General features: G+C 45.2%; 1 protein-coding gene across 1 annotated transcript in view; it reads left to right on the plus strand.

The window, feature by feature from the left end:
• LOC135397587 (uncharacterized) overlaps nucleotides 1-26,560 on the plus strand; it is a 110,382-nt gene extending 83,822 nt beyond the window's left edge. The window contains exons 2-5 of the mRNA XM_064629193.1: nucleotides 17,853-18,000; nucleotides 18,525-18,670; nucleotides 19,794-19,929; nucleotides 25,502-26,560. Coding sequence (XP_064485263.1) covers nucleotides 17,853-18,000; nucleotides 18,525-18,670; nucleotides 19,794-19,929; nucleotides 25,502-25,748 — 677 coding nt within the window. The 3' untranslated portion in view covers nucleotides 25,749-26,560. The remainder of the gene's footprint in view (nucleotides 1-17,852; nucleotides 18,001-18,524; nucleotides 18,671-19,793; nucleotides 19,930-25,501) is intronic.
• The last annotated feature ends 1,178 nt before the right edge of the window (nucleotides 26,561-27,738 follow it).

Here is a 27,738-nt window from a genome sequence, read left to right on the forward strand (position 1 = left end):
GAAATAGCTTTAATAAAATGTCTTTAAATGTCTTTAATAACGTACGGAGCGTTTATAACGTCCCTTTGGGCGATGTTGGGCTTTCGTACGTTTTTGAGATTATATTCATGAGTCCTTTGCTTCGGGAGCTTTCTTTCCTGGCACATGTCGCTATTACCTTGCGACCTCAACCCGTATTTCACACTCTCGCTATTTATGCACAATTAATAATGTGTCGCATCAGATCCGTATATAGGTTGGTTGGTTGGTTTTAAGAAAAAATAAAATGGATAATGTAGATCCGTATACAAGGTGTTTGCTCTAACGTGTCCAGAAATTAAATTTTATTTAAAGCCAGCGATAAAAGATAAACGAGCCCTACTTTTCAGCTACTTGACTAAGAAACAGGTGCTACTAGTGAAGCCGTACCTGTTTCTCACTCAAGTAACAGAAAAGTACCACTTGCTTTTCTTTTAACGCTCGCTTTAAATATAATTTCTGGCCACGTTAGAGCAAACACCCTGTGTATAAATATACGAGTCCCCAGCACCTATCATGAAATCCTCGTATATCGTCCGTCTGTAAGATCATTTTTTTGAAATACAGCGTTCTCAAACAAACTACGGCTCCTGCGTTTATTCTCCATTGATCGAGTCATAACTTCCGAACCGTCGCTTCTGGGACCGAACACACCCACCGGTGCCGCACGAACAGCACACCGAAGGAACGAAGCGATCCTACAATAATGATTTCATCGGACGGCGTGGATTCGTGGGGGCGGGATGTGATTTGACGGTTCCGAGAACACAGAACGGTGCTCTTCGTCGATGCGGATCACTGGAGGGAGCTCGCATACGGGAATCTTCCTTGTATCGTCGCTAATCAATGTGCCGTGCGCACATTGTTCGTTTATTTTGCCGTCGTCATAAATTAGGCGGCTATCGGTCAAACCAAGCTGCTCTGGAAGCTGTTGTCCAACGGGGGCTTTGACATGATTTGACTTTGGTGTTGCTTGGATACGGCGCGATGATCCGTGTGCTTGCACTTCGAGCTTAATGCAGGCGTTCTCTCTGACATGAAGTTTGCAATGAGTTCGCAGCTGATGATCAGTTCAACTGGGTACAGTGAACCCTCGTTATTATGACCATGGTCGTTCCCGAAAATTTTGGTCATAATGCGGAATTGTCATATTAACGGGGGGGATTTGCAGAGATTTCATTGCATTGTTCCCCAGGACTATAGTCGTAAAGCGCGTATGTCAGATTATCGGGGGTCATATTAACGGGGGTTCACTGTATTCCTTATGTATTTTCTTCTAGTGATGATGATGTGCTCGACATGAAGTGCGAGGCGATCGCGCGGTGATCGTGATGATGGTGACAGTGATGTGATAAAGATGTGATAATGATTGTAGCAGTGTCCGTTGTTCATATTTGCAAGGTATTTTTTTCGGATGCTGCGTTTGAGGTGCGCCGGTAATAATACGCTATTGATGTTATTTTTGTGAATGCCACAATGAGTGTGGCGGATTTGCTGTGTTATTCTTCTCCTTTAGACTCAATTTCAAGCTCAAACTGAGTCAACCGGTGACTAGAATATTTTGTTTACCCTTTTGCGGCCCTTCAGAAGGACTCGCTGGAATTCTGGGTAATGTTACGTAACGTGACCTATACAAGAGGCACGTGCCTGTAAAGCGTAAATGTATCACCGTGAAGAGTGCCCTCTGAGACACTTTATAACGATGAGGAATTAGGATCAGTGTTAGGTTAGGTTAGGTTAGGTTAGGTTAAGGTCTGTCCCAGCGGGTAGATGGTCGTGGCCTCACGCTAGGACGGTGCCGGTTGAACTGGCTGGCAGGTCAATGACAATAGCCAAGCTATACATTGGGATTATAGACTATGGCAGAGCTTGATCGTCGGTACTATTCACGTATACTAGAAATCACGTGGGTACCTTCTCAGGTACGTAATGCGCAATTATATGCACTCGTGTACTATAGGAACATTCGTTTAAAATGGGACCACATGCTATAACAGCTGTAACACAAAGAGCAGCACTTTAGGGTCGCCTGCAATCGATCGCTGACGCACCACTCACATTGGCAACCATCCTCGGCCCTTGGTCTAATACCCTCGTCACACGGGCTGTCTTCAAGGACCATTCAGATCAATGACCATCGAAAATACAGGTAGCACCACCTAGCGTGTAATGTGTCAACCTGTCAGGAAACATTGGATATAATGCTCTTGGAGAAGTTGACGCATTACACGCTCGGTGGCGCTACGGGCATTTCCAATGGTCATTGGTTTTAATGGTCGTTGAAGAATGCTCGTGTGACGGGGTTATAACATGGCCTAACATCGTCGTGCTCTGCAGTATTTCCTGATCTTTCTCCGTGGCACCGGTCACCTCTCTATCCAGTGATGTGCCTTATAGCACCCATGCTCTGTGTGTTTTTGTGTGTCGTGCTTTTGACTAGCGTTTTGTTGATGTTCCCGCCGCACCTAATGTTGGATCAGCGACACCGCTGACTGTCTGCCAATCATCGTGTCATCATCATATCACATCTCATTCCGTCCATTGTGCCGTGGGGCAGTGGGCCGCACCTCATGTGGCTAATTTCCTCATTCATCATCATTAATTTATCTGTTGTTGTTGTTGGCTCGAAATCAATAGAAAAACTTCTTAGGACGTACAAAAAATAAAAATAAATGATGAGCATTGAAAGGGTTTAAAAGTGCCATAATAGATTGTAGCTGGCTCTGTCCTTCTCTAACCTCCCTGAACTGGCCTCACAAACCTGAACTAACCCTTCATGACCTGACCTAGCCTAACTGAATTTAAGCCAACGCTTCTATGCCTTTCACAAGATGGCGACCTCCAGATCCGTTAGGCGTATAGCGAAGCTGTGTGTCTGCTGAAGCAGAGGTGCCTCATATGGTGATACAGAATGCATATAAAAAAATGTTCTAGACCACACAGGTTTGAGTTTGTCGAGGCACCGCGTGTGAAACATTAAGGTACATAAGAGTTCCCCTTTCCGCATGTGGTACGTGCTGGTTTTCAGATACAAGTTTAGAGGCTTGCTTTAAAGACCAAATGAAAATTTGAAAGAAAATGAAAGAAAGTCAAGAGCGCAAATAATAGTAATTGGGAGTGAATTTATACGTAAGGTAAGGGTAACCACACGCCGTGTGGCGCTGGCATAGACTGCATGGGCCTTCTTCGTCCACCTGACGGTATAAAACATACACTTTGCCTGCTTTAACGGAAAGACTTTCATAATCCTCCAAGTAAGGCTGAAGGATTTAGAACAAAACTTGGCAATGTCGGAAAAAGTATCCGAGAAAAATCTCGTTTAAAAAATGGGTACACCCGTGAGCACAGATAAGAAGCCTTGGCCATTGGAAAGAGGGAGATTTAAAGCTCCCGGCCGGGTGTTTTCGTTTTCTGGAAAATCTTTTAGCAGGCAGCCTTCCGTCAGAAGAAGCTTATTGGAGCGATACGCGGAGGACCTTTCTTTTCTTTTTTTTTTTTTTCGGGATAAAATCGCAAGGATGGAGCGAAGGAAGAATAAGTCGTTAAGCAAACGGCACAGGACAGAGGTGTTCAATACAGGGGATTTTAGATGGCAGCTGTTGTGAATGTTATTGCAGTGGTCATGGAACCTTTGCAGTAGGCCGACTGCTGCTTTGTTGGCGGTCTTTCATAGGGTAACTGAATAGGGACCTATCTATAGTGACTCCAGTCATTCCACTGTTAGAAAGCCATTGACACCATTGAAAGCCATTATTTATTTTTTATTTTTTTGTTTCTTTAGGGAATATCAAGTCGGCATGCTGCATGACTGACCTTTTCTTTTTTTTTTCTGCCAATAAATCCCCCCCTTCCCATTGACACTCAGGACTCATCAACGGCGTGTGACGTTTGTTATTAGGGTCTCTTTCATCTTTCTTTCTTTCTTTTTCCTTTCTTTCCTTCCTTTCTTCCTGTGTCTTCTTTTCCATTTTTTTTTCACTTTTTTTGGAATAGCAAGCCGGCTCATTGCCTGGCTAACCTTATTTCCTTTCTTTTTTCTTAATAAACATATCCCCCCCCCCCCATTGACCATGCAACCAGCAGCAGCAGCAGTCTTTGGTAGTAAGTAACAAGTAACTTGTAGATGCAATTTAGTTACTGCAGTAACGAGTTACTTTTCCATAAAAGTAACTTATAACCTTTGCTGCTTTTGGTTAAAGCAACTCTAAAATCAATGGTAGAAGTGCAAGGGTGCAGCCGAGCTGGTACATTGTAAAGACGACAATAAAACCTGAGACACGGAACAGAAAAAGACAACACGTCTCGTGTTGTCTTTTTCTGTTCCGTGTCGCAGAGGCTATATTTATTTTGGCAGGAAAAGTCAGCCAGGAAAGACTGCTTACTATTTCTTCGGATGATGTGTTTCACCGCAACAAATTACATCTTCAAAGCGTCGGTATTGGTTACGGAAAGCTAAGCACATACTCTTGCCGCGAACTGCTGGCAAAGGTGGCTACTAAAACACTACTGTGGTCGTGTTGGTAGTTTATTGGCTGATGCTACGATGTTCAAGGAACCTTTGACGTGAGAACTAACTAACTAATTTACCAAATGACCAGGGCCGAAATTTTCTTATCTGCAATGCCGTTCGAAGTATCTAATTTTCTTTTTAGAGAGACGACGACGACAACAACAACAATAGATGATGACGATGAGACGAACCATACGCAGAGCTCACACGGAAGCGTTTCTATTAAAAAAATGATATATTCCCGCTTCTGTCAACTGTAATGTACTGGTAAACATGTTAATTCATCTTTCCACGACGTATAATCCCTTCAAGATAAACGACTCATTAAGAAAGTGTCTTGTAATAGTAATTGAAGTACAGTGAACCCTCGTTATTATGACCATGGTCGTTCCCGAAAATTTTGGTCATTATGCGGAATTGTCATATTAACAGGGGGATTTGCAGAGGTTTCACTGCATTGTTCCCCAGGAGTATGGTCGTAAAGCGCGTATGTCAGATTATCGGGGGTCATATTAACGAGGGTTCACTGTATATTCTATCGACTACTTTGAAGGGTCGACGGATTCTACTATCGTCATTATTGCTCTCCAGTACAAGGTTATCCTCCACTGCATTATCATCCCTCGTTCAGTTGTCTGTCGGAGCCTCATGATTTTCACAGTTTCACGCTGCAAGACCCCGAGCGAAACTCGAATCCATCGCGTATATCAATCCTTTTACTCTTCCGCTCTTTTGCATTCCCCGACTTTCTTTACACATCCTCCAACCACAGATATTAATGCCCTATTAGCAGAGCCATAAAAGGCTTCAACTGGGCCGGGAACGACGCAATATGCTTGGTTATCCCGAAGAACTCCCAACGTCCCGAAGGCATTGCTTTTCCCTCTTTTCACCGAACGCTCCCATTGTATTCTCGCTTTTGTGAATGCCCAACAGGCCCTCAATAACCCTCGAGTACTGATCGTCTCTTTATATGTTTGTTTATTGCGCATTACTTTGCATTTGAGTCTCTCCCTTTATGAGATTTTCTTTCTCGTGATGTCCACCCCCCGTACAGTTCATCTTGCGACGATTGCCTTATTCGAATCACGTTTCGTACCATCTTCCATATGGAATAGTGTGAATAGATTGCTCTTGCGTGTTCGGAAAGTCTTTTAGTGAGCTGTAAATTATCTATAACCTCCCGGATGACATCACTACCCACTCTCTGCTTTACTCCGTTGACCCCACATTGTCCCTTGCTCTCCCCCGCCGAATGTCACGTTCTTTTACCACAGTCTTCCACCGCATGAGACTTAATGTGGCTTTTACACTGGCTTTCAAACCACCTTCCCGGTGTTGGCGCATCCAGCCGCTGTTCCATGTGTGGTGTGCGCTGTGACCTCCATCACATCCTCCTGGTCTGCGGACAGTACGATCGCGAGCGCGCACTCACGGAAACTGCTCTGCAGCGCGTCCATCAACGCCGGTTCGACTTGGCCAAAATTCTCGGGCCATCGTCGGCAGTGCCGGATTTAGGGGAGGGCAGACGGGGCACTTGCCCCGGGGCCCCACCAGTAAAGGTCTTGTCCAAGGGAAATCTGTTTTGCATGCCTGAAATGCATCCCCGAAACGGAAACTTGGTAAAAATCTGTCCCCCTTCCGCACGCATATCGACCCCGAATAACACATTGGACAGACATAGAATACACGAGGGAACCCCCACAGCACAGTGCCCCGGGGCCCCCACCACTGTAAATCCGGCACTGATGGTCGGACCCCTCACATCAGATGCAAAGCCTACGAGTTGTTGCTGAGGTCCTCTTCAGCACTCGACTAATGGACGAACTCTAATGGGACACCTTTCCATCATCGTCACTTTTTCATCACTTCTACAAGCGCAATTGGGCAGTGTACCGCCATAACGGCAGAGAATGACCCACCACATCATCATCATCCCATTTATGTGTGTTGTTCTTTTGCCTTGCGTTCCGTTGGTGTTGCCTCACTGACTCCACTGACTGTCCACCTCTATTCAGCATCGTTCATCGTCGCATCATCAGGTCACATCCCAATCCGTCCATAGAGCCTTGGGGTAGTGAACCGCACCTCACATGGCGAGTTTCCCCATTATTCGTCATTAATTTATCTGTTGTTGTTGTTGTTGTTGTTGCGTGTCTTTGCCTCAGAAAACTTAACTGTGAGACGAAGAAAACAGAGAAAGAGGGGTGTGAAAAGAGCACCTTATAATTTAAAGGATCAGTGAAGACCGGCGGATTGTGCGACAGATAACGCGCTCTCTGGCCCAAGAACGATGTTCGTAGCTGAGGTCCTTGATCCCCCGATGCTCACCCTCTTGAAGTCCCTCAACTCCTTCAGAAACCCCGTAACTGAACGAGCGATGATGACGTCACTCGGTGACGTATATGGAGTACGCCTCATGTAGTGCTGCATCGTGCACGTTACAGTGTAAGGGGAAAAAGGAGTAATTTTAGTCCTTTCGGGGAGTAGATGCATGGCCACAACCGTTAGATTCTTTGGGGACTAAATACACGGAAGTTACGCGAAGTTTAGGGACTATTGGCGGTGGTAGAGAGTAAATTTCAGGGTAAGGGGACCAAAAATGGGGAGTAAATAGCAATATAGAGGACTAAAAGCTGTAATTGCTCCCCAATTTACTCCTTTTTTCCCCTTACAATGTAGCAGACGAATTTTCGGTAGCAAATGAGACTTCGCGACTGCTCGCTCATGCTACGTCACACTGATCTGAATACGTCACGTGGGGAGATCTCGGCGGGCCGCTCTGCGAAAATATTTTACATGATGACTCCCGATAGACGAGCAATGTTAACTGTCATTTCATTACTCATTTAACGTGCCGGCGTACTGTCGATAAAAAGAACACATAGGACGCAGACTAGAAAAACGGTCGTGTGAAACAGCCCTTTTACGCCAATTTGACATGCTCCATGCGATAATCATCTTCGTCTCGATGCGCGCAAAACGTTCAAGTTATGCAACATAATTCCATGACGAAGTAAAACATCTTCCATATAAAGGGGGCCAACGTCCTCGTAATTCTGTTCCTTCCGCCGCCACTTCCACCATTCGTCATTGGTGAAATTGGAAAAAACGAGTGTAATGACTTCTAGCCTTAATTCTTTTTCTCGCCGGTCGAAAGGATTTTTGAGGAGGAATAATTTCGAGGCTCCATTACCTTTTCGATTCATTTATCAATCTGAGATTAACGACCGGAAAAGGGTCATTAATCGGAGCGCCTCCCGTGGCAGCCAGTCTGGCTACTTTGTGCACAATCGGTAGCATTTTCTTGGTGGTCCTTTTCCTGCAGACTGCATCCACTTGTTGGAGCATGACCTATGAACGTATATGCACTTGTACAAATGGCTAGCCATGTGCACTCGGTTGTCAAACGAAAGTGCGAAATCCCATTTAAAGTACGACGTATTTCGTGACTTGGTGATCTTGCATTTTGTGTATTACCTTTTATCATATGTCGCTCATCCAATATTGCTAGGCGCGCAGTAATAGAAGGTAACGCACTTTCGCTGAAGAACTCGTCAACAAAAGAAATGGTAGCAACAACAAAAGCACGTGCACTATGCACGCGCGGGACATTTATTCTCAATGTACAACACGACAGTACATCCAAGAAAGAATCATTCCTATTGGCTCCGAGATCGAGCAGTGTCGGCACGCTGCGGAGAAACGATGAACTACCATTGTGTGGACGCGTCGTCTGCTTTTATACGTTTATTCAGCGTTTACTGCAGTAAGTGGAGCATTGGAGAACCGGACAGTATCGTACCAGTGATCTTCCAGTGAATATATACTAGAATTACGGAAAAAGAACTACCAATTCCGAACACCGGCCCACGTGTTATCCACACTAGAAGGGCGACAGTTTCGCCCCCTATAGGTCGATCTCGCAGCGAATATATGCTCGTGCTGTTTAATAATTTTCCCCGAACATTAGAGAGACTTACCAAGCGTACCGAGATCATAATATATTTTTCGTTATTTTATTTGTTTTCCTTTTTCCAATTTCGATAACTAGAGTAGCCAGCTCTCTTCATGAACGCCCCACACTCCAGTTAATTTTTTATCCCACCAAGCAGAACGGAACCAACTATAAATTCTTCAGACGTATACACATGTTCTCTCTGACGCTAGCCTAACTTTTTTTTTTCTTCTTTCTCTTCGTTCTCAGTGTATACTGATCGCTGCGCACGCTGTGTTCTTATTAGACACACGCGTGTATAGACAAAGCTCATTACAGGTGAAAATTTCGAATTCTACACGTGGGTACAGCACTGCTCCGGTGACCCCGCTTCCTAGACTCTATGCAGCTCACAAGAACCGGAAGAAGTACAGAAAGTAAAGCGATAACATCGAACGCCACGCCGCGTTCAAAAAAGTGAACCGCAACAGTGCCCCCGGCAGGGCGACTTTTTCTCTGTGTGTGTGTGTGTGCCCGCTATTTGTTTCAGCAGAAGTAGAGAGCCTCGACGGTACAAGTGAGAGCAACCCTCCTTCGAGCAAAATGTGACGCAGCAGGTCTCATTTGAATTCCGGTAGCGTGTGGGTATATGTGGTAAGCGACAATGAGGGTGCGGCGCGAGGTTGTACAGCGGCCCGGCGTAAGTCAATATGTCCCCGTTGCGTGCACCCGAACTGCTCGCATTGTGTGCTGTGGCATAGGGACGTGCTTTGGGCATTAAAGGGGTTGCGACACGTCGTTACAAGTTGTGCGAAATAAATGTGAAAGGCTGTTATTTGCATCGGCTTGGACCTGCACCGTAGTGAGGCAGCGCGAGAGGTCACGTGCCTTTATGAGAACCAATAAGAAACCCACACAACCGGAAACTGCCCGACGACGTTCATGAGACGATCCTCTGTGGACGGTGGGTACGTACCAGAGGTACAAATACACATGTTTTACATGAGCGTGTTGTAGTGTCGACATTGTGGACTGTAGTGCGCCGCCACTTCGCTGTATAATGCGTAACGTTGCAGTGAGCGGCCGATGTAATTTTGACCGTCTAGTCATAATAACTGTGTCATACGTACCCTAGAAGTTCCGACGTGCAGCTGTAGCCCAGAATCGTCGTATTCGAGCAATGCATCCAAGAATTACTCTTGATATGTGTTTGTACCGGCTCTTCTCGCTATATAGGTGAGCAGGAATTCCTGCATCAGTGGCCTAATCGGTATATGTGCGTGAAGTATGGGCGCGTTGCTCTGAGGAATCTCGTTTCCTAACAAGGGATGCAGACTCTGTAAATAGTGTAAATAATCAGAACATTTTTTTCAGTCGAATTATGCCTGATATGTGTACATACGAACGGTAGATTGTACATTGTATTTAGCAGTTTGTACTTACTTGTAAAGACAGTTTGAACGTGGAACATTTTCGTTGTTATCGTGTTAGTGAAAAGGTCATGGTCAGCTACTTGTGTCATTAGATATTTATGTTCATACAATATGCTGAACCAGAGATGTACGCAATGTATCCGTTGTTCGCCCCTAGCTCCGAGCGTAGTTCAACTCTACCAAATTGGTGGCGCTGTCGAACTCCATGACGTCATTTGTTACACAAACAGGAAGATGTCTGTTCGGAAAATTCTTCATCCACGCACTCATTTCCAGGGTTTCCCCGTGAGCGAAAAGTGAAACTGCCCTGTTACAAGCGATAAGGTCTGCACTAGCACTGCACAGTCTGCACTAAAAGAGAAACATCCGATGGATTAACGCAATATACTCACTGCAGGTATATAGGCCCAGCCATCCGGAGAGCGAGCGCTGGATCAACTCCTATTCCATCGATACTAAAGTCGTCATATATATATATATATATATATATATATATATATATATATATATAGTATGTAGTCCAAGTCTTATTATTTCACTTTTATATATATAAAAGTGAAATAATAAGACTTGGACTACAGCTTACAGGAACGTTAACAAAAACTAATTTATTTGATGGGCAATTTAACACATAGATTAAAAAAAGAATGGTCGACGTTTCGACAGTGGCACTGTCTTCGTCAGGACAAAATTTTGTCCTACATTTTGTCCAAAAACCTTTTGTCCTGACGAAGACAGTGCCACTGTCGAAACGTCGACCATTCTTTTTTTTAATATAAGTGTTAAATTGCCCATTAAATAAATTAGTTTTTGTTAACGTTCCTGTAATCTGTAGTCCAAGTCTTATTATTTCACTTTTATCCAACTTCGTAGCCGTCTGATATATTAACCTATTTGTTCGATATATATATATATATATTCTTTTCGGTACTTATATATTTTGCCTGTGTATTTTTCGTTTTTTTTTTGTTTTTGTTTGTGTGTGCGCGCTACTTCTGCCCACTCTAAGAATATGGCGCTCGCGTAAACATTGTTTCCCCTGGCAAGGATGCACAGATGACGCCCGATGTCCAACCTTCGGAGCAGCTCTCTCATAAACACATATCGATGCCGTCCCACATCCGGGCACTTGCGCAGGATGCATACGGCAGAAAGCGCACTCTCGTGACCCGGTCACCTCCCCTCTCGACGCGGTCTCACCGATGATGGCCGCTGTCTCGTTTACGACCCGAACGTGATTTGTTATCCTTACTATATAGGCCGGAGATTGCCTCGAATGGGGAACAACGGACTCCTGTTGCTGGGAGATGAAAAGAGATAAAGGAAAGAGATAGAGAGAGAGAAAGGAATCTTAGTTGGGATATCCTATAGTGACGTTGCATTCTGAATCACCATCCCAAACATCGTCAGAATATAGTTGCCGTTGTTTGACCACACGTAATCAATGTGTTAGAGGAAGGATTTTCCCTGAAGTAGAGGTTAGCGGCTCCGCAGGACTGTATTCCCCGCATTCCACAGTCTGCAAACGAGGTGAATGAAAAACGAAAATACCGGGTGGTGGTGGTGGTGATGGCGATAGGGCTTGCCGTTGTCGGCCTCACGTATGTGGGCAACGTCACGACTGACGCCCTGGGGGAATGTGCGTCCTGGGCCGACTTCTAAGGGAACTGTGCCGACATATGTCTGAAAGCGTCGGAGGAAAACCCAGGAAAAACCCCAGACAGCACAGCCGGCACCGGGATTCGAACCCGGGTACCTCCCAGTCTCGATACCGGGTACCGAAAATACACCGGAAGAAGAAAAGTCGAATCGGGTACCGGCATTTTCGGCATGTAGCACCATATGCAAGACTATAAGTCGGAGTTACAAGTCGACAGACGTTCATCCTTGCTTCACCACATTCACCTGAACCTGAAATTTCGTGTTCCGTCCAGCATACCGCGACCTATAGAAACACTTTTGTATCGGTTTCGCCTTGACGTTCCAAATGGTCAATTGTTTCTCCGTATAGTCGGCTGGGCTAGTTCCCACCATCACGATCACGTTCAGCATCGCCATCGCCACTTCGATCATTCCCGTCATCTCTCATCGTCATTACTCATCATTGTCACCACTCATATTAGACCCCTAGCTATATGGGGTAGCGTTCCACTCCTACAGTGGAAAACCTCCCCACTTCATCATCACAATATATATGTTGTTGTTGTTGGCCTAGTTCAGCAAACTGTTCAATGTGTACATTTGTGGAAAACACGGCACGCATCCCATGATATAGGCAAGCGTGGCCATCGCTCAGGTGGGCAAGACGCGTAAACAACACAACACGAAGGCTCAAAACCAGCAAGACGTTTAATCGATAATAACAAACTTCAAGAACACGTACACGGTTCGTGGGAGACAGCCCATCGCTCAGGCTTGCCTATATCGTGGAGTTTATCCCCTGCGTCTACGTCATTCTATCACGGAACACATCCTTATGCATTGCACAAGATAAGAATCCGAAAGAGCTATACATTGAAGTCCGCTCTATAGACCGCTTGGACAATGGAACCTTCGCTATATAGTCAAGGTGCTGGGTGTATGGGAAACCAAGAAGAGAGATGTCACGCTATCAGCACTCGTCAACTTCATAGTGAGCAGTGCTATCGAATCTGTATTTTAGGACCGCTGTCTTATGCACTGTGTCGTCGAGTTCCTCGTTCCTGTTAGTTTCTTGCAGTTCATTCCATGCGTGCGTACATGCATGTGCACATACAGTTCGACGTGACCGGGAGGGGTGATGTTTTCCTCATTTTTATATTTTCGTCGTTTTTATTTTCTGTGGGGGTTCATTCGCTTGGGGGTTCTTTGTCGTAGTAGCAGAATTCGTCAGGTGACGAATTCAATTTCTTCCCCTTTTTATATATATTCAATTCAACTCAACTCGGGAGTTTTTCGGAACAAGCCGAATGTTTTAAAAAAAATATCCGGCCGGTTTTTTTCGGAATTTTTCGGCACACTACTTATATCGCATTGGGTACCCTCTAGCACTAGGGAAAGGCGCAGTAATTTGTAATCGTTATATTCTTTAAAGACTAAAAGACTTTTAGCCTCGAGGTAGCAAACGAAAAAGAAAAAAAAAAACTTTGCCTTTCAGTTCCTTTAGGGACTTAATGCACTGGGATTAAATGTCAGGGGAATACAATAGGGAGCAATTGCAATCTAGAGATCGGAGGATGTTAATTGCGTCCCAATTTACTCGTTCTTTTCGTTAGATTCAATTTACTCGTTATTTGCGTACCTCCTATATTTTACAGCCTGCGTGATGCCACAAGGAAGTGAAAGAAAGTAAGGGGGGTTTACAATGATGAGGGTGGCCGCGTGTGAGGCCCCTAGGCAATACAGGGGCGTGCCCTTTATATATAACAAGCATAGACGAGCTGTGTTTGAGCTGTTCGGCATGACAGAAGGTAATAAGTAAAGAGTGTGCCGAGGTCATATGTAGCGTGGTTAACGCCACTCACGTTACATTGAAATCAAGATTTAATTCCGATATTTCCCAGTATGAACAATTGAAGTTGCGAAATAGCCTACCGTGTGTGTCTCTGCCGTGTAGAGCCATCGAATGTTGCTATGAAATGTTTGCTCAGTTAACGCCCTCACAATGTCGGCGTACCAATTATTTCTAACCAATTGTATCCAAGTGCTACATTGTTACAACGAATACCGAGCGAACGTATGTGGTTAAGAAGGAACGTTGTCGTTAGAGTTCGCGCAGAACTGGAAACAGCAAAGTCTTTTCTTGTTCAACGATAGCCGTAAAAAGGGGGGAGATTCTGGAGTCGGCGGAAGAGTGTCTGAAGCATGGTCTGAAGCATCCAGTAAAGTGCTTCCGGTCGCGTCTCACAGAGGGCGCCACAGTCTCACGTTGTAATGTCGCTTGCGTCTGCGGAGAGGAAAGAATCCGTCGCTATACGCATGGATCCACCCAGGTCCCCCAAACTCACCTCGGAAAAGCATGCAACGAAGAAGGCCGCCACTAGATACCCCACTGTTGCCGTTCCGGATCACTTCAGCGCGCTAAGTTTAGCGGCAAAATGTTTTTGTTGTTTCTGCGAATGAATCTAGTCTTTATATGTCCAAATAAAACGCGTATAACAACTTTCTGTGTCGTGTTTCACTTTTTGGTCCCGTTTTTAAACGTGTTGAGCGATCGGAAGGATCTAGTGCATGGCTGCATGCATCACATAGCGTACCTGTCGTACCAGGCGCCGCAGGCGCTGCAGTCGTCCATTTCTCCTTCGGTGACTTCGCCTGGCTTGGATTGTGCTTCAACTGGATCTTTAGCGCGCTACAATCCACGCAAGCCAACGTCAAGTAACAATGGGGTGTCTAAGGGCGGCCTCCGGCATTGCACGCATCGGGATAGGAACAAATACATGGGAAAATGGCGACCTTGGGGGACCTGGATCCACCGAATACACGAGAGACCTGTCAGTGATGTCCCGACTCCACAGCTGGCGCGCTAGCGGCGAAAAGAGCCGCATCCCATGGCGCTTCCCTAACTCCAGCGCTATCCATGGCGCTGCACAATCCGGAAAAAACGACTATTCATCCACCCCTTCACAGCGCATGCGCAGGCGTGCGGATTCTTTCCCCTGCGTAGACGCCACCGTAATGTATTTTTATTTCTTTTTCTTTTTATTTCCACATATAGTGACGGAGCCCGCAGCAAAAAGCTAGATGCTATAGCTTGGAAAAGGCCTAGGGCTCCTGCGGCCCGGGCTGCGATATGCCCAACAAAATTATACAATCGCGAAAACTATTACGGTACAAGAAATATAACCGGAAATGAACAGTAATATCTAGAAATGTGCCAATGGGCACTAAAAAGTCACACAAAAAATAAAAACAGACCGGGAAAAGAAATAGGAAAGAAACACAAAGCGCGGCACATACAGAAATGCAGAAAGAGGAGATATCCGTTATCAATATCACAACATACACAGAAAAACATTCGTCATGTCAACAACAGTTTTAACTAACTCCCAACTAACTTTTAACTCCCAGCTAACATTTAACTCCCAGCTAACTTTATGTCTCAGGTGAACCCGACAGGTGTCGCTGTTGGCGAAATAGCGCACGCGGACTCTTTTTGCACGTTGCTTTTGGTGCCTTTCTTTTCTGAATAACGGATCCTGGAGTAGCCAGTCCCGAGTGGCTCGAGACTAACATCTCCATTTTTTTTCTTTTACAAATCAATCAATCAATCAATCAATTCTGCCATATTTTTATCTATTACACCACCAGTATCCCAAACCCCGTTCTTACAATTCCTTACAATTCGTCACAGGTAACGCACGTCAATCCAATTCTAAGTTATTTGTGCCTCGAGCAGCTGCTCCTATATATACTCTCGACAAATACTCGAGCTGTCTTTTCAAATGAACGTGACAGAATAATCTGGATAAACGCACATGAGCAAACACAGCGGGAAAAGAGAGTAATTATTCGTGTTCAGGTTGGCTAACAGAGTATATTTGCGTGTTTTTTTTTACCTGAATTGTTCGCTAGGAACCAGTGTAAAGCCAGTGTTTCGAAGAAGTCGGTGCCTGCTTTTGAGGAACAAGGGCTGATAAGTTTCTGTGTATAGAACGGCAGTGGAGCGTTAGGCAAAAAGGAGACAGAATTGCACGGTAGGCTGCTGATGAAGGCTCCATCTTTCTCTGTGTGGTAGGAAAAGGAAATCTTGTAAAACGTTGGTACGGTGGCACGAAATACACGTGTTCTGTTTGTGCTATCCGGTGTTAAAAGACTCGCTTAAACTCGACTCTCGTTAAAAGACGACTTAAAACTCGCGGTTGAATAAGGAATCAAAATACAGTCAACCCTCGATTTATGAACACCCTCGGTTCCCCGAAAAATCGTTCATAAATCGAGGGATTCATAAATCGAAAATTCCGTTAAGTGAGTACTATCGAGCAAATGGAACAGTATTTCCGAGTTGATATTGTGTTTATGATGAAATATATTGTGTAATTTTGCTTTGGACCATGCCTTCTGCTGTATCAGTCTCACAAAACACAGATGTTAGCGCATTCACACTCTGTTTAGTATGCGATACTAAATAGTTTAATTTTGCTTTGGACCATGTCTTCCGCTGTGTCAATTGAGTTCAGGAACACTTGTGCAAAAACCCGTTTGTTGTTCGGATTTCGAGGGGTTAAGAACCGAGGGTGCAATACCTCGAAAACGTTTTGTCTGTTCAGGCGTCATTCATAAGACCACGAATAATCCCTTTGAAGGTTTTTGTTGGCCTCAGAACGATCCGTTCATAAATTGAGGGCAAAAACGCTGGGCAACTCCTAGTTGGTTCCCAGAAATTCCATTCATTATTCGAATATCGAGGTTCATAAAACGAGGGAAAAATGCATGTAAAAAGTTTGGTTCCTCGTGCTAGTGTTCATAAAACGAGGGAATTCATAAATCGAAGGTTCATAAATCGAGGGTTGACTGTACTATATTCCGCGAGTGTGGACCATGAAAGGTAATAAGAAACGTAGGGGCTGTGCCATTACATGTCGGGGTGTCATCTTCGTCTAGAACTTTTCAAGGAGGACAGCAGCTTAGCCGTGTTGTGTCTCTGTTTTACATTTTGAAGAGGTAGAGGGATGTGATATGGGTATAGTTGCAATATGGCAGTCATCGAAGTAGCCAGACAGCGGCGATGACTGCCGTGTTTCAACTGGTCGTGTCCTTAGTGTAAAGTGGAGACTTGCTGTGCGACGGAATGGTTCGTTATTTTTGTTTTTACTTCTGCCCGCACTTTCGCAGAAAACGACTGGCCACTTTGAGGATTTGCCGTCGTTCCTCCAATACATGTAGTCATCCATTCGTAGGGACAACGCTTTTTCGCATTGTCCCTACGTGATAATTCTTGTACCGAGATGTCCGTGCACCGAAACGTCCGTGTACCTAGATGTCTGTAGCATAATATCCTGTACCGAAACGTCCGTGTACCTAGATGTCTGTAGCATAATATCCTGTACCGAAACGTCCGTGTACCTAGATGTCTGTAGCATAATATCCTGTACCGAAACGTCCGTGTACCTAGGTGTCTGTAGCATAATATCCTGTACCGAAACGTCCGTGTACCTAGATGTCTGTAGCATAACATCCTGTACCGAAACGTCCGTGTACCTAGATGTCTGTAGCATAATGTCCTGTACCGAAACTTCCGTATACCCTAAAATTGCAGCTATAACTGGAAGACGTAGGAATAACATGAAGTCTCAAGCGTCATAAAACAGCTGGCCGCACCGTGCCGACCCACGTTTCCATTTTTTCTTTCTTTCTACTTCTAATCCAATCTAATCTAACATGAAGTCTACAAAGTCTAACCGTCAAACTGACATTCAATTCAGAAGACAGGCTGCGTCTTTCACAAAATCATGTCGCTGCCGAGACAAGAAGGAAGATATGGCAATGTGTCTTTCCTGTTGCAACAATCGTGGCATCATTATTGATTGTGAGCCGGACACATGATCACATGGGGGAGGATTTGCCTCGATGTGCGAAAGACGATATGGCTGAGATGTTTCTTTTGGTATCGAGTGTCTCGGGGTTGCTGTCGTTGTTGGAGAAGGAACACCGTTCGGTCAACGCCACAAAAGAAAGGCACGCGGCAGGATGTACAGCTCTGTTCATACTTGACTTGAACATAAACACGAACATGGGCGTGCACATTATCATGAGGTCTGGAAATACCGCATGCGTGAAATGGAAACGTCACGGCTTCATTGGTCACACCAAAATAAATATGCATTCCAAAGTGCATCTGTTCTAACCCGGCACCATCATAATTATGCATCATGAAACAGAGAGACATGATGTTTAAGCGCCGCGATAATATTGCTGTCTTTCTGCATGAACCTGAAATACAATGTTGAAATTTATATGTTGTTCTTTCGTGCAGTGATCTGCGTTGTGTGGGCGGCATCGGCATCGACATCGTCTTGCCAGAACGAAGACGTTTCGGACTGTGTCAAGAGGCTCAACCTGTTGTCCAAAAACCGTAGCATAGTGTTTGCCAGCACGGAGGCCGAGCTCACCACTGTCTGCCAGTAAGTGGCAAGGTCTTTTTCCAGGGTTTCATTTCAGGTTCCAGCACTGCTAACGTCTGCTGGACTAAACGAAACCTACCCGATGCCTCATTTCCCTCCTCGGCACTAGGTCATGCGGAGTGACGTGTTGTTCCACGTAAGCTAATCAATTCGAGCAACTTGAAACACAGCCTGAGAGCCTGAAGATACGTATATGGCTACCTATACGGCTCAAGTTGGATTGTTTTCATGGCTTGGGGACGCGGAAAGCGTGTTTGCGATTGGAACGACTCCTAATGATTACATCACCTTCATGTAGTAATGAGGCCCTGTTTACAACGGAAACGTTGACTTTGATTTCATAGGCCCCGTATAGCATAGGTGGCGTTGCTAAACCTCTGTAGTGTGAACATATGAAGCAGAAGGGACATCTCGGAGCATGTCATGTAGGGATGCCTTGCACTTCCCTTCTTCAAGGAGCCGCGGCACACCGAATAATCGTAAGGCATCTCACGGGACGTCTAGTTTTTGTGTTCCATTTACAGGCATCTGACAGAAGCCATTGAATGCGTCAATGGATTCACAGAGCGATGCTTCAACAGCAAACAGAGAGACATCTACAAGAGGCTGACCAGCGGAGCAGCGCAGCTCATCGACGATTTCTGCAGGGAAGGTTCCCAGTTCAGGAAAAGTGAGGCGCCATTAATCTCATATATCGAGATTAAATGTAATGACAACACTCATCATACGCGCTTTTGGCGTAGAACTACCTGAGCATTGACTACGGATGTCTGTACATGACCTCGCCGAAGAGAATAGACCTTTCCTGTTCGAAACTGTAGGAGCTCTGCCCGGAAAAAAAGCTATATAGATAAATATATCGATAGCAGCACAAAGCTCCGTAGTATGAAATATGAAACACTAGAGTCCTTATATGATATTGTAAGGATAAATGCCAACGAGCTAGGGCGTTACGAAATAAAAAAAAGTTTACTACTACAGAAAAACAGGTGGCAAGGGACGACTGATAGCGTTTGAATATGTGCATTAGTGTAGCCCTCAGTCTGTGTTGCGGAAACATTGTTAAGAATGGCAGGACCAATCGTCGCTGTCACTTTCACTGATAAGAGCGCTGGTAGGTATCGTCACAGTAGCTCGAAAACCTTTTTCATCAGTACCGACATCGTTATCGACATCCTCGTATCAGAAACACAGATCGTACTTTGCGCAGATGTCGTATGTCGCACAGCTATTACACTCTAATGAAAAAATAGGAGTAGAATTGGAAGTAATTGCAGCTTATAGTCCCCAGATTGTAATTACTCCCCATTTTAGAGTCTTAACCCCGAAATTTACTTCCCAGGACCGCAATTAGTCACTGGACTTCGCAAATGGTCTCCTGAATGCAACAGTGTTACGTAAATATGTGCTCTTCGTGAACTTGATGGAATAAGGCTATATAGCTTAGCTTAGTTAACAATTTTCCAACCACACTGAGGAAAAAAAATAGTTAGAGGCTTTTTCTCGTGAAATTGTGCACTATGCATGTCGCAAGATTTTATATCGCTCGATGTATCACGGTTGACGGTTTAATTCAAAGTAGTTTCATGCATGCACACTATTTATGTACCTGGAACTCTTAGAAGAGAGCATGAAATGCAGTCCCCACTTTGTGACATTGATTTAGTCCCGCACATTTGCTTTTTTTTTTTTGTATGTGTGTGTGTGTGGCAATGCATTTACTCCCCAAAAGGAGTAAAATTACTCCCTTTTTTTCTTCGAGTGTAATTGGGTTTTATACGTCCCCTATGCAGCTTACCTGAAACATTCCAAGTGCTACAAGCTCCTGCAGGAGGAATATAACCGTTGTGCAGAGACCTATATGGAACAGCAGGCGGAGATGCAGAGGCAGGTGTTGAGTTCCCAGGACAAAGTCCGGAATTCCTGCTGGTAAGCCTTGAGATTACACAGTACATATATTTTTTAATAATTGTGTACTGCTTCGAGCAGTAAGAGGTTGTAAGAGTAATTGTAAGAGGCTTTATCTGTCAGACTTTAAGAGTAGACTGTCAGACTAGTGCTAGACATCGTTATTCGGTTAATTCTTGGGAGCATGTGAGCCTGTCAAGTCGCCACGGCGGCTTTTCTTTTCCTTTTTTTTTTCACAGTTACCGCCACAAACAATTTGCGCAAAGTCACGGGATAAGGCGATCATGCGTCGGTCCCATAATGTTTTATCTGCTTCCATCAAAGTAATATGTGTGACGTTTGGAAGAAGAAGCAATGTGGCTTGGACTCTCGTCCAGAATAAAAAAAAGAAAAAGAAAGAGAGAAACCTATATAATACCCCTGCCACGCGTGCACTCTTCAATGATCATTGAAACCAATCGTCATTGAACACGCGCGTAGCGCCATCTAGGGTGTAACGTGTCAACCTTTCAGGGAGCATTGGATCCAATGCTTTTTGCGAAGTTGACACTTTACACGCTTGGTGGCGTGTTCAAAGACAATTGAATTCAATGATAATTGAAAACTGCCTGTGTGGGAGCAGAGCGGTATTCTGTGTTCGTTCGTCACATACATCAGTGCATTGTGTTCTGTCACGTGACTTCCACGGAGAACGAGACACACCAGAACGAATAATCCACATGCACACTTTAATCGGTTATACTGAAACTTTTATGAGCCATTCTGGTCATGAGCGTACCGAGCGCGGAGCAAGGGTGGGGGCGCCCTCTCCCGGTGGCGCTTCAAGGTCACTTCTGAAAATTGGGCACTCCTTATTCGTAGCTCGTCATGATTTTTCGCAGATGTCTAATATGATGATGATGATGATGATTGAAAGGAAAAACTGGGGTCTAATGGGGGTGTCTAATACGAACCTCTCAATACCCGCACAGTCCGCAGCGTCCGCCTCCAGGAAAAAGGTGAAGGGGCTGCACGCTTTTCCACCCCCCCCCCTCCCCGGAAGCACTATGCCCCACCCCTTTGAGAAAAATCCTGGGAACTCTCACGATTCTTCTGATGGTACAACAGCCATGTCTTTAACAACACAGCAATTCACTCATTTTCTTCCTTTGTCTACGTAGCCGAAGTTGAGTAAGTTACTACGTACACTAGCGCGCGCAAAAGCAGACGATTTCTGTATCCTATCACGAACTTACCCGCAGGGCGACGTGGCCGTTCTTATTGTTGCCAACGGAGATCGCGGCATGCTCTGCAATCTTTATCAATTTAATTCGGTTGTTTAATAACCGTGACGTGTTTTGTCGGATAAATTCGCAGTATTCTATTTCCAACAAAGGGCAATCGAATGGTACACTTTATGAGAGGGGCGGGGGTTACGAGAACGTCCCTTCAAAGCACAGGGCGGCTTTAGCGATGGCCCACGGCAAGAGAGTATATCCAAGTTCCTTTCATCACCAAGTGACGCCGGATCAATATTCAATTCTTGCGCCGAAGGTCCAGCAGAGTCCCCTTCAGAGACCCTCAGAGATCAGAGACCCTCGAGGACCAACTTCGGTTTATCCGTGTTTGCGATTGCATCCTCTTGTAGCAAAAAAGGAAGGCCAGGAGGATTTGCGCCGTGCGGGACTGATGCGTTCGGTTATATCGTCGCCGCTGTGTCTATACCCGGTATCGCTACAGAGTGGAGCGTGATATGTGCCGTAGATATACAGGGTTCATCGTTAAAAACTGATCAGCGCGCTTCACAAGAGAGCGATTAATGGAAACCGGACGATATATATTTGTGGTACTTGAGTTACAAACAGGCGCTACTTTTGGTGTAAAACACCTGTTTCTAACAAAAGTGCCACAAAGATAGCCTCCGGCTTCCGTTTATCGCTCTCTTTGTGAAGCGCGCTGGTCAGTTTTTAATGACGCACCCTGTATATGTTTCGATATCAAACAGATGGTCTTGGAATGTGTTTGTCTCAACTGAGTTTTAGGAATACGAGTATCAGTGGGCTCAACCGATGTACTTGACGGGAGATATATTGTTGCAAGGTATAGGGTAAAGGAAATGCTATGTGCCACCCACTCCACCTGCAAGAGAACCCAATTGCTACTGCGGCGCTTATTTTTAAGCGAAGGAAGCAGGGATCATTTTTCAAGCGTGAGCGTTCTACTGCAGGCTGGTCTTTTTTCGAGACTTCTAAGAAGTCTTCGAATCGCGTTGCCGCAGAGTTTTGCAGCAGTGGATCAAAGCGGTACACTGGTACTGTCCAGATGGAAGCCCTTGCGAAACGTTATTTGTTATTTTATACATCGGAGGTTGAGATCGTAATGTGTACAGATAATAGAGCGCTTTACTGCATCGTATGCTGTCGCCTTTGCGTACGTAAGGGATAGCGTTGGTGGTGGGGTGACGAAGTTGTTGCGGTGGATCACTTCGTCCCATTGTCATTCATGTAGTTATTGTTGTTGTTGTTGTTGAAGACGTATCTAGAAAAAGAGCTCGTGGGTCACCTGAAAGTCATGGCCTACTGAATCCAATTATGTTCATATCGTTCATTACGAAGAACGTCGTGATTCGCTTATCTCTGTTTGAACTTATCAGTGCTTTTTGCAAACAAAAGAGTAATATTAACAATCCATGATAACGAAAGCCCGAGACGAGGGACAAGAAGGGACATACACACACAACGTTTCGGTAACAATGCAATAATAATGTAATGTAATAACACAAGTAATAACAATGCCGTTCACAACGCAATCGCTTACAAATACTGACACACTATATACCCCTTGAGCACGGTGCCAAACATGTCGTGCTGTGGCAGTCCAAACAAAAACTCACTAGCGCCTGGTACGAGACTGTATGTAGTGCCCGCACGAAGTAGTCCGCTTTGTATGTCGCACGGCTATTCGCTCCGAGATCGAACGGTGTCGCCGCGCTGCGGAGAACAGAGAACTATCGCAGTGTGGACGCGTCGTCTGCTTTTACACGTTTATTCGGCGTTCAGTGCCGTAGGGGGGAACCGAATGGTATCGTACCATCGCGGCACAAGTTATCTTCCGGTGAATATACACAAGAATTACGAAAAAGAACCATCAAATCCGGCCCACGTGTTATCCACACTAGAATGGTGACAGTGTCGCCCCCTATAGGTGGATCTCGCAGCGGATCTACAGGGTGTGTGCAGAAAAACATGACCCGCATTTAGGCACATGGCTTGTTGCCTACCTAACTAACGAACTTCCGGTGGCGCACGATGGCACATTTATGCGTGCGAAATCTGCAGAAAAATTGTGGAAGCCATACTCAGCTTAAAAAATAAACGGAACAACCAAAACGTCGGCTTCCGTGCATCAGAATAGGGCAACATGGTGGACAACAGGGTGGATGTGAAAGGGCACCATGGTGAACGTAGGAGAGTTGTGTTCAGGTCCCGCTAGGGGAGCTATCGGTGCCTAAATCGAAACGATGTCCCACATGGATGCTCATCGGCAGTACCCCTAGCGGTGCCTGCACATAACTCTCGTGAGACGGAAATACACTACCATGCACTATCATGACCGCCCTATTCTAATGCATGGAAGCTCATGTTTTCGCGCTCTGTTTATTTTTTTTACACTGAGTATGGCTTCCAGGATTTTTTTTGTAGCTTTCGCACGCATAAATACACCATCGTGCGCCACCGGAAGTTCCTCGGCTAAGTAGACAACGAGTTACATGTAAAAATGCGGGTCATGTTTTTCTGCACACACCCTGTACTCATGCTGGAAGAGTACACAAGAGAAAGAAGACCAAAAGTATGAGCAACATCTAGTATACGCCAAGCCACATCGATCCCTCCGTGGTTGTAGATAAAACGAGGTGCGCCTTTCAGTTGCTAGGGCGCCTGTATGCGATCCTAACAATTACAAAGTTCTTTCACCGTCATATAGGAACCGCGAGGTGTATAGGTGTATCTTCCACGTGATACTAAAAGCAGCAGACGGAGCGCCTGCTGATTCATCTGGCTTTGATACATGGACGATCAATAGGGAAGAATAGGGCTGTATATGAGGTTAACCAGAGTTTCAGGAACGGAATTCCTGACGCTGTTAATCTCGTTCACAGATCTCCCGTAATTTGTTGCTGAGCAACCGAAAGTTACGCTCCCTCAACTATTCGCCAATGGGGAAAACTTGGTTGGGAAAAGTTTGTCGTGCGGCAACGGAGGTGGTTGTCAGAGATGATGACCTGTTAATGGAAATATGACAGCCTTTTGAACAGCAACTTCAAAGGCGGCGAGAATCGAACCCGCACCTTTTTGTTTGATTTAATTGATCTTGATTGGTCAAGCCCAAAACCATTACGCCACACTGGCAGGCTACCGACGATTTGGCAAGGGTCTCGCTCAACGAAGTGGGTACGCATTTATTACGTATACGATGCGGTCTAATGTTGATAACGTTGCAGATCTATTATACCCCTGCCACACGGGCAGTTTTCAATGGTCATTGAACACGCACGTAGCGCCACCAAGCGTGTAACGTGTCAACTTCGCAAAAAGTATTGGATCCATTGCTTCCTGAAAGGTTGGCACGTTACACCCTAGATGGCGCTACGCGCGTGTTCAATGACGATTGGTTTCAATGATCATTGAAAAGTGCACGTGTGGCAGGGGTAATAGACTTGCACCGTGAATGCATATGTTTGTATTATGACGTCCGATGCCGCACAGTCAAGCGGCGTGGCGCTTGTGCACTCAGTGGTGCTGTGTACTCAGTGCTCAGTGCTTGTAGCGCTCAGTACTTGTGCTCAGTGAGTTGCGTACAGCAGTACAATGTTCGCCAAGATAAACTTCCGGGTTTGTAACGGAGATAAAACAAATAGAAACAGTTCCTATTCCCCAAATTCTATGTCGATGCTGCCACTTAGTCCGTTTCTCTGCGGATAAATCGTGAAAATTAGAAAAACCGCCTCTGCCTACCATTTCCAATCCGCTATACCTGTGTTTTAGCTCCTTCCGTCAGATGGCGAAACGGTCGAACGCGGCGTTGCAGACGATATCGAAACCAAATGAACAAGTGGAACTGAATGCAGAGGACTGCTGTGCGAAGTCGTCTGCAATGCCAGCGTTCGACCGTGTCGCCATCTGGCGGAAGGAGCTGAAACACAGGTATAGCGGATTGGAAATGTTAGGCAGAGGCGATTTTTAATTTTCACGATTTATCCTCCCCTTGTTATTTTATACCAACCACCAACCAACCAATCAATCAACGGTTTATCCGCAGAGAAACGGACTAAGTGGCAGTATCGACATAAAATTTTGGTACATAATACGTCCTCTAACATCTTTAGCTTCCCGAAGCTGTTTCGGTTTGTTTTATCGTCGTTACAACCCCCAAAGTGTATCTTGGAGAACCCTGTACAATATGCCTTTACAGTCATGCCCTGTCTCTGAAACACCACGTATACCATGACGTATTTATCGTTGTTGTTGTTGTTGTCGTTGTCTCTGCAGCTAGTTGCACTTTTCTGTGCGCGTTTAATGTACGTTCATTTTAACTGCCCTAATTGTAATTGCAGTCAACTGGACGGCTACAAGCAGTGCACCAAAACGGCCGTGTTGAACCACTGCAACGCCGAAGCAGCTGAACTTGCTGAGGACATCATCGTCAAAGCCGGCGGCCACTTAGTCAGCGCACACTGCGCCGGATACAAGATCGACGGACCCAAATGCAACGGATGCGGAAAGTTCATGCCTGGCAACCTTGTTTCGTTATCTTTACTTCTTGTCCTCCTCAAGCTGTGTTACCGGACAAGGCTGACTTAGCCGTGTACTTCCCTCGCCTATACGACGGCAATGTCGACAAGTGACGATCTTGCGGTGACCCATAACCGACCAATGTATGGCCTGGGTGTGCCTGCTTGAAAGGAACTGTAGACGTGCACAGTGCCCAAGGACTGATTGCATTGGATTGTATCCGATTGGTTTGGATAGGGCCGCGTGACACACATCCGTGTTTGTGACTGTGGAGAGGTTGTGTGGAAGCTCAGTTTGAAGATATTCATAAACGTCCACCTTCGGGATTCGACGGATGCTTGTGTGGTTCTTGGATGTCGGGCTCGTGGTCACAGAGAGACAGCAAATTGTGACGGAATGCCTGCCTTGTTTGTGGTACACACATGTCTGTATTTGTAGTCCACAGCAGTGCATCGCTCTAAGTTTTGTTAGCCGAGATTTTAGTGCGGCTTTCTGGAACTACGTGTTAACCGAACGATATGGCTGTTAAATGTCCTGGAAAGCGCGAGGTTTTGTTTCGGTCGAAAACTGTACAGTGCTTTGATGCTTCGATGTCGGTGACGACACGAAAGTATCAATAATAGTACTACTAATGCTAGATTTTTATTGAGTTCGTATCCCCCGTCTAACAGGATGTTGCTTTTATACAGGATATTGCTCGCTGAAGTTCTACTTTTGTCATAATGCAAGCCGGTGTACCAGCTGAACGACGCCCACATTACAACTCGAAGAAGGGTGCAAGGTGTCCTGCTGTTGAATTCGTTTTTAATCTCCCGTGCGATATGACGATGAGGACCTTATTCTTTTATGTAAATACAGATATGTAGATGGACACGACTGTACTTTTCTTGCCCTCGGCTTGCTGCACTTGCTATTTTTAATACCATCCCAGCTGGACCACAGTTGTGCGATCAGCTTTCAGTGTTGCGATAGTACAACTTGTAGTTCCTTGCCATAGATGGCGTGTACGGGATGTGCGTGGGACGTGCGTGGGATGTTTGGGAAGATGCCTCTGATGCTCTAATGGTATAGAGCGCCAACGGTTGCACATAAACTGCGAACGCTGATGTCATTTTGTATATAGAGTGTGAGTTACACTGACGTAAAGCGTTGGCTGTGTGCGAGGCATGCGTATATCATGCTTGGTTTACGGCTGTGCTGTTAGATTTCAAGTTTGTTGTGAGAAGGAAAAGTTCTCTGTAATGTGTATTAATTACACGTAACTCCCGTGGAAGAACGCGCGAGCGTTAGCGTAATTATGGATTACATCAATGCAGCGGGAAAACAAAATAGCACACTACAGACCTACCAAATACGGTGTCAGCAGTTCACACTAAATGATTCAGGATTCAGAGTTTTATGATTCAGAGTGTGTAATAGCTATACAGTTTTTGCAATGGAGCAGGTAGCACACATGCTGGGTTGCTGAAAGCTCCAAGGTTTATTTTATTTTACTAATGTACTAACTAACTATAGCTAACTACGGATTACATTGGCAGACATTGGTAGACAATCAGTCTCGGCGGATTAACTGCAACGTAAAATTGGATAAGATCAAAGTTCGATAAAGTGCGTAATTTAACAAGAGACGAAGCGAGCGCGTAGTGGTTGGTGATGCATACGTAGTAGATTTTTGTAATTATTCAGGCACACAGAGGACTTGGCGCGATTGATATTGCTTGCGATAAGGCAACGCTTTTGGAAGTTTGTCCTCTTCCCTTTCACTGTCATCCAGAAAGTGCCAGTAGTTGTGTACTTCATGGTTTTTCTTTGCTGAATGAGGCATGCGACACACTTCTACGTTGTCTCTGATGTGGATTGTAAATATAGGGGCCACTTTTTAGACACTTATAGAAAATGTTTGAGGCAAACTTCACATTGCCTGTATAGTTATTGGGGTTTAGCCGGCGCGCTTTCAATTATTTTAATTATATTTTTTCCTTCCAACAAGACGGTGTGCAAGAAAAAAAGACACCTCGACATACCTGTTTTGAATCTACTCTCTTAAAAATGAACTTCA

This window comes from Ornithodoros turicata, chromosome 6, assembly GCF_037126465.1.
Source record: "Ornithodoros turicata isolate Travis chromosome 6, ASM3712646v1, whole genome shotgun sequence".
In the NCBI taxonomy this organism is placed as follows: Eukaryota; Metazoa; Arthropoda; class Arachnida; order Ixodida; family Argasidae; genus Ornithodoros; species Ornithodoros turicata.